Source organism: Charadrius vociferus, unplaced genomic scaffold, assembly GCF_000708025.1.
Source record: "Charadrius vociferus isolate BGI_N301 unplaced genomic scaffold, ASM70802v2 scaffold433, whole genome shotgun sequence".
NCBI classification, from domain to species: domain Eukaryota; kingdom Metazoa; phylum Chordata; class Aves; order Charadriiformes; family Charadriidae; genus Charadrius; species Charadrius vociferus.
The window spans coordinates 3,286,529-3,294,108 of NW_009647846.1; the positions used below are offsets into that span (position 1 = coordinate 3,286,529).

The 7,580-nt window shown below is 40.1% G+C and overlaps 1 protein-coding gene across 1 annotated transcript in view; it reads left to right on the forward strand.

The window, feature by feature from the left end:
- Nucleotides 1-4,951, forward strand: part of THUMPD3 (THUMP domain containing 3) — a 93,145-nt gene extending 88,194 nt beyond the window's left edge. Inside the window, exons 2-9 of the mRNA XM_009882887.1 lie at nt 389-466; nt 961-1,497; nt 2,634-2,764; nt 3,211-3,280; nt 3,673-3,788; nt 3,964-4,074; nt 4,327-4,450; nt 4,699-4,951. Coding sequence (XP_009881189.1) covers nt 389-466; nt 961-1,497; nt 2,634-2,764; nt 3,211-3,280; nt 3,673-3,788; nt 3,964-4,074; nt 4,327-4,450; nt 4,699-4,830 — 1,299 coding nt within the window. The 3' untranslated portion in view covers nt 4,831-4,951. The remainder of the gene's footprint in view (nt 1-388; nt 467-960; nt 1,498-2,633; nt 2,765-3,210; nt 3,281-3,672; nt 3,789-3,963; nt 4,075-4,326; nt 4,451-4,698) is intronic.
- Nucleotides 4,952-7,580: the final 2,629 nt, after the last annotated feature.

Sequence of the window (7,580 nt, forward strand, 5' to 3'; positions counted from 1 at the left end):
GCCGCCACGGCTGTGGCCAGAGCAGCGGTGGTCCTGGTGCACAGGGCGGGCGCCTGGCCCGTCGTGAGCGAAATGCTTTCCGTTTAAAGGCGATCGGTATGAGAAACACGTCAAAATTCCGCTGTGTCCATCTCGGCTTCAAGAGCTGCGTGCAGGTTCACTTTGGTTCTGCAAGGGCAGGGGAAGGCACAGACGGAGAGGTTAAATCAGGGCAGAGCGCTTCCTTCTGGCTTTGCGCATAAAGTGAGAACCCCCATATACAAAAAACGTGGAAAAGCGTGGTCTCGTATCTCCAGCAGTCAGATAACAAAGTCCTAATTGCAATAAACACAGTCCCCTGGACCTGCGCGGTTAGTGACGTGCCACCATGGTTTCTCATTTCTTCTAGGTCCATCGTCTAAGGTCAGTGGATAATTTATTTGTTGTTGTTCAGGAGTTCAAAGAGTACCAGTTTAAAGAAAACAAGGTGAGTCGCTCCTCATTTTTCAGTCAGTTCTGGGTTTTGGAGTGGTTTTTTTTTTATTTAAGACTAGTTTCAGAAAGTATTCTGTTTCACAGACAATTTTTCTTTTAATTTTATTTGTGATATGCCACATCTTCTTTGCTGGCTTGTAAAATGGAAGTGCAGTTGCGTTATCTAACACATTTCTTCAGTTAAATATGTTGCCTAGGCAAAACCTAGGATGAGAGCTGACACTGTGGTCGTACGTTGCATTGAGACACAGGACAGTGAAGTGTCACTTTGGTCACTTAATTTTGACAAGATAAATGATGAAATACTATGGGTCCTGTGACTTCAAGTGCAATTCAGTTTAGTTATGGCAAAAATCTCACGAGCTGTAAGCTTTGCTTAAATGTGTTGTGGGTTATGTGTTCAGGAAACTTAACTCAAGAGACTTAGAAAAAGGATATTAGAGGGTGGGAATGACTTCAAAGCACAACTTTTTTTGTCTTTTAAAGGAAGATGCTCTAAAGGATTTGGAAGATTTGGTTAAAAAACTGCCTTGGACCGATCCGTTGAAAGTTTGGGAGCTGAACAACAGCTTAAAAAAGAAAAAGACAAAACGCAAAAAACATAATCTGCATAGTACTGCAAGCAAAGAGAAGTTGAATGATGATGGAGAAGAGGAAGGAACAGATCAAAAAGACACTAGTAAACAGGAGGACTGTGCCCAAAACGCTGTAGGGGTAGAACCCAGTAGTGGCCAGGATACAGAAGAGACACAAGGAGTGGCATCCCGAAACGGGGAGGAGGAGGAGGAGGATAATGAACAATCAGATGCTAAAGATGAATTGCAGGGGGGTTCTGGGAGTGACCCCAAGGCTGGTGACGGTAAGACGGGCGAGGGAGACGCAAAGGTGCTGAAATTCCGTGTTACATGCAACAGAGCAGGAGACAAGCACAGTTTCACGTCAAACGAGGCTGCAAGAGACTTCGGTGGCGCTGTGCAGGAGCACTTCCAGTGGAAAGCTGACATGACTAACTTTGATGTAGAGGTATAGTGCTGTGCCTTGGAAGTACCTACATTTCTATTGTAAAAATTCTTTCTTAATTCTGATGCTTAGAGATCTCCAAACTGCCTTCAAAAGATGACTCTGGAACTAAAAACTAGTAATGCTGAAGTCACAGCCGCCTCAGAAGCATTCATTGCACTGGCACATTACGTGTGTCCTAAGATCCCGCCCCTTGCTAGTGCTTTGGCTGTCCATAATAATAGTCTCTTTTGTGGCCCAGTGTGGACACCTCTCCTCTTCCTCGGGTCCATCTTTTGCTCTGCAAACACTGTTCTCTCCTCAGGTTAACCAGTTAACATCACTACACCCAGTACAGCTGAGCTGGTGCTCAAAAGCTTTCCCCTCTCCCTCAGCTACAGCAAAAGCTCTGGTATGGAGTGTTACCTCCTCCTGTAGCCTTTGGTCTCATTCAGGTGCCTTCTGCTTTACTTTTATCTTCATTAAATCTTTGCTTAATCCATTGTTTTATATGAGTGTAAGTTAACAAAAGATACTGCATGTAGAAGTTATAGTTTTATGGATGAAGGTGACACAATGGGTTAACATTAACTGTCCAGTGTTTATTTACTATCGTAGGGAAAACCGAGATTTGTGAAAGGACATTCAACAGATGTGCTCCATCCGTGCTGCAGGACCACTGTTTTTGAGGGGCAGAAAAACTTTTTCTTGCAAGGGCTGGCACACTGTCCTGTAACAATATTTTCGCTTTCCACAAATTAATATAGTGCAGCAGACCAGGAATATGATTTTTATTGCTGCTTTGCAAATGCTTCGCTGTGACTTGCAGGACTTACCCTACTCCCCCCATACTTATGAAACAAAACTTTTAAACAGTCAGTGTAACCGTTATAGCGCTTTTTGAAGTCTTGTGTAAAAGATTCTGTGTGAATGACAAAATGCTCATTCTTGTTCTGTGTGAAGGAGAAAATGCGTGAAGGGTTTCCTGACTTTTGTCCATTGTTGCCATTAAAATGGTGCATTGCTTTTCTTACAAGAATGCTCTTTTATGCTTATTTCCTGGTTTTTAAATTATCATCTAAGATTATCATAAATATTTACCAGGTGCGTTACAGGAAACTTCTGTTACTCCTGAAATTTAGTTCAAGTTTTTTCTTTAGGTTCTTCTGAATATTCACAATAATGAAGTAGTTGTGGGCATTGCATTAACCGAAGAGAGCCTTCACAGAAGAAATATTACACATTTTGGACCCACAACTCTTCGTTCAACTCTCGCTTACGGCATGCTTAGGTCAGTGCAATTACGTAGTATTACATTACTCTCAGTTAACAAGTCATTTTGTGTCAGAAATTAGATCCTTTATCGCCCCCACTGCTTCCTCACAAGCCATTTCTGTTAATTCTTAAAAAAAGAAAAAGAAAAGAATAAAGCATACTTGCTGAAACAGTGTACTTTGTAATTAACAGTGGATGTTTTCCAGCTTAGTAAAGTAAACATTTGCAGTGATCCATTAGCCAGTTTTCAAAATACTTTATCCCATTCTTGAAAGTATTTCACTGTATTGGTGCTTATAAAATGCTAATTAACGAATGGAAAAAATAATCAGATAGAAGCTTTTTTTGTTAAAAGGGCAGAATCAGAGTGATTAAAGCACTTCAGTTTTCCTTCCTTTCAGAAATTCACGTTTTTAAGACTTTTCTCACCATATCTTTTTTTTTTTTTTTTCTGTTCCTCAGACTCTGTGATCCACAGCCAACAGATATCATAGTTGATCCCATGTGTGGTACAGGTGCAATACCAATAGAGGTGATTCTCCCTTTATTTTTTAACTTAATAAAACTTGACAGAATCTGCAACTGAATAATACGTTTAAGTTTTCTTGGTGATTAACTGAATAGCCAAGTCCAAAAGTATGTTACCAACTCTTAAACAGATACACTTTTTGTAAATGACCTCATTTTCCTTCCCAAAGCTGTAGCATGAAGAAACTAAATCCAAAAGTATTTTGAGCTTTTAAGATGCATCATAGCTACAACAGGTATCTGTTACAGAAGTTTAAAATTATTGATGTCCACTTCCAGTTGCTTTGTTGTATTCTGTCGTATTTGAGTAATACTTCTGCTTGGTTGTTTGGTGTTTCTGTTTTAAATTAAGCAATGTTAGTGCTGATGTTGCTTGTTACCAATATTTTCCCCTAGGGAGCTACAGAATGGCCAAGCTGCTACCATATTGCTGGTGATAACAACCCACAAGCTGTAAAGAGAGCAGCAAACAACATCTGTTCTTTACTAAAGAAAAATGAGAATAAGGAAAGGTGAGAAGAGTACCAGTGATTCTTCTTTTCCTGTAGTATTGTATGTAAAGAAATCCATTTGCGTTGACTGTCTTGCTCATATTTTCCTATTTATTCTTTTGCTAATGTTATAGAACTCAATTTAAAAATACTGCTCGGTAAACCATGTCTGAGATAAACGTCTTTGCACTTGCAGCAGTCCTTCCCAGGGCATACCCTTAGACATCATTCAGTGGGATATTTGCAATCTCCCTTTGCGGACTGGTTCTGTGGATGTTATTGTGACAGACATGCCGTTTGGAAAGAGGTGAGGTATCACCAGTAAAGTTACTGCCCTTAACTGGCACTACTGCATGTGCTTGCCTGTCCAGGGTTAGGGTTCTCTCCAGTTAGTTATTTAACTGGGCCTAATTAAGAAGTATTGATGTACTCTGTATTAAAAATGCGGGTTGAAATTAATAGTAAATGTGGTCCTGAATAAGCTAACACATGTCTGAAAGACCAACTACACTTAACTATTTCTCAGTGATCACAAAGGGGATCTTAATTTATTTTGCAGGATAGGGTCAAAGAAGAAGAACTGGGATCTCTATCCGGCCTGCCTTATGGAGATGGGCCGCATCTGCACACCGGGGACAGGCAGGGCTGTGCTGCTTACGCAGGACAAGAAATGCTTTGCCAAGGTATGTTCTGTGAGAGAAAATCAAAGCTATTTACACATGAAAACAGACTGAGAAAAAACCAGTAAGGTAACTTCATTACAGAAGATGATCTATTTTTACAGTGATAATTAGAAGCTTTTAAATGCAGTTTTGGACCCAAAGAGTCATTTGATGTGGCCATCAGATGTGATTTAGAATAATCAAAAATAATTTCTAAAGCAAATTTACCCTTACTATCTTACCTCCTTGGCTGTTTTTTTGGATTATAGGCCTTGTCACGAATGGGACACATCTGGCGCAAAGGTCAGACCGTATGGGTGAACGTAGGGGGACTTCATGCTGCAGTGTATCTTCTGAAACGCACCTGGGAAAGAGCAGAAGAAAAAAGATCATTCTGGTAACCTGTGTGGAAGAAGACGAAGAAATGCCTCCAGAATTTATTGAATAGCAGTCTGGTAAAGCAGACACCCGAGAGCATAGGTCTGTCAATTCCTAAGAAAAAAATAAACAACCTGTGTAGAAATTGTGTAACACAAATATTAAACCAGGGATCAACTTGAGAGCTACCAGTTGTACTGTGTTCTGAAACCTTTTTATTTAAGTTACCTCTTTCCTCCCTGGCACCCAAACTGAAATTCAGTAGTGGAATTAGCAATGCTTTCCTTTGCCTGAGTCTTCTCTACCATGTCTAGTGTAGTTTTCAGTTCAATGTTTATTTCCTCTGCTTATAGTAGAAAACATGTTGAGGCAGCTTTGGAGGTGACAGTGAATTTATTCCCCAAACTGTAGAAATCGTACATGTATCTTAAAATGACTGACAGGACTAGCAAGACGGTCGAAGTGTTTAGAGGTAGTATCTCTTTAATGTAGGATTTTTCCAAATTGAAGTTTTCTAATTTATACCGTTGCCCAAATGTAAACTAAGATAGTAAACCAATATTTGCTTTTATGGTCTGATAAGCCAATGCCAATTAGTAAACAGTATGCCGATGCTACTGTTTTTCTTACCTGTTACCTCAGCTTAGCACTAATTATTAGTAAATGTCTAATCCATATTTTAATGTACCACTGTCATGTGTGAGGGGATTAACACACACAGCCTTAGCAAACTGTTTGTAGTTCATATTTGAGAACAGAGATGCTTTTAGCAATTACATTTAAAAGTTCGTGTTTCCCATGTCTACTGTAGACACATCAGGGTGGCAATACGTTTAAACTTATGTGATTTAACTGCTGTAGTTCTGCTACAATATTCACAAAAATATATTACCTGTTGAATAACTTGAAGTTGCAAATATTTTATTTTCTGTAAATGTACTGTGATTTCTCAAACCTCTTAACTCTTTGCTCATCGGAGGCTGAAAACACTAGTTACCAGTTTGCCGTTTGCATTAAAGTGTATTCATGCTAAGTATGTGTAAGTGTTTAGAGTTGAACTAACAGGTATTAAAGTTTTAGAAGTTTTGCATATGAGATAAGTTTTAGTTGTATTCTTTTTCTGGTCCATGTCCAGTAAAGGATAATGCAGTCCTTTATTTATTCTACAATTGTGTTCTGGATGAAATAGTGCCAGCAGCGTCCCTTTAATTCTTTCCCACGCTGTGTGGCTTCTATGACAGTGTCAAGGTGATGCACACTCTTGTTGCATGAGGTGGCTATCTAAATACTCTTAATACTTCGTTCCAACTAAGGAATTACCCTTTTCTTTCACTTGTTTTTTTTTTTTCTGGGTTCTGATAGCTTCACTCATGAAGAGCAGATAACCATTGACGTTTAGAGCTGCAAGTACTGAATTTCTTTAAAAACTTGTCTGTTATTGTCAAAGGCAGAGATATTAAAGGAGCCAAATTTGGTTCCAATTGCCATATGTTTCTAATAGTCACAGCTTGAGTTTCAAAACTGATGTAGATTTTCACTTCCTTTTATCACCATTGAGTGCTGCTGTACTCTCAGTAGTTCTGAAAATCAGGAGTTACCGAGGAGCCTGATTTTAGGCACTCATTTCTGAAACCTGGCATAAAAGCTCAGACTTGAATGTGAAAAGAATCCATGCATGTAAGCTGTTTGGGAATATCTGAAAGTCTCAGACAATGCCTAAAGTTACACATCTCCTTCATACTTATATTTATAAATAAGAGCCTAAAAGTCTACTTCAGAGCATAAAGGTTTGAATGTGATTTACACTTTTTTTGTCAGAAGTTTTGATGGAATAGGTGTTTCCAAGAAAAGTTTTGGGTTTGCAAAATGATATTCTTAAGATGAAGAAAGTAAGGAGTTCTTGGTTTTAGAGAAAATAATTCCGGTATTCAGAGTCATTTCCTCATGATATCCTCAGAGACTGAGGATGCAACAGCCTTGTGTAACTTCCTAGTGACATTTTCCTCCTGATAACGTAACTTTTTTCAAGGGCAGGAGTAACCTTGCCAAACACAATCACCACAAATTTCCCCTCTTTCCTGCTCCAGTGAACTGTACAACTTAACCTGGATATATTAGTCTTAAAACGCATTAACGCCTTGGTTTGTTACTGTTTTGGTTTTTGGTTTTCTTTGAAGAAGCGATAGGACAAGAGGAAATGGCCTCAAGTTGCGCCAGGGGAGATTTAGGATGGATATTAGGAAAGATTTCTTCACAGAAGGGGTTGTCAAGCATTGGAACAGGCTGCCCAGGGCAGTGTTATCGCCACCCCCCCCCGGAGGCATTTAAACATGAGGCTGAGGGACGTGGTTTAGTGGTTTGGGCAGTGTTACGTCGGCGGTTGGACTTTAATGATCCCAAAGGTCCCTCCCGACCCAGATGATTCCATGAAAACCGAGCGCAGTAACATTTTAAGACCTCACAGCGCGCATTTTCAGTTTGGGGTTTCTTTTGTAACTCTTGAATTAAAGCTCAATTACAATGCCAGTCGTGCCTTTTGGCCTGGAAGGTACGGTGACGCGTAGATGGATACGCATACCTGTGCCCCGAGCTGCACAATGTAACGCCGTTTCCCTTAAAGATGACCCTTCAGGTGCCACACGCTGAGGAATAACTGGGTTTGGGGTTTTTTTTTCCTTTGGTTTTATTCCCAATTAAAGACAATCGGGATAGGCCAATCCCCACTCTCCTCACAGAGGCCGGGCCCCGCGCGCGCGCTCCCCGCCACGGCGGC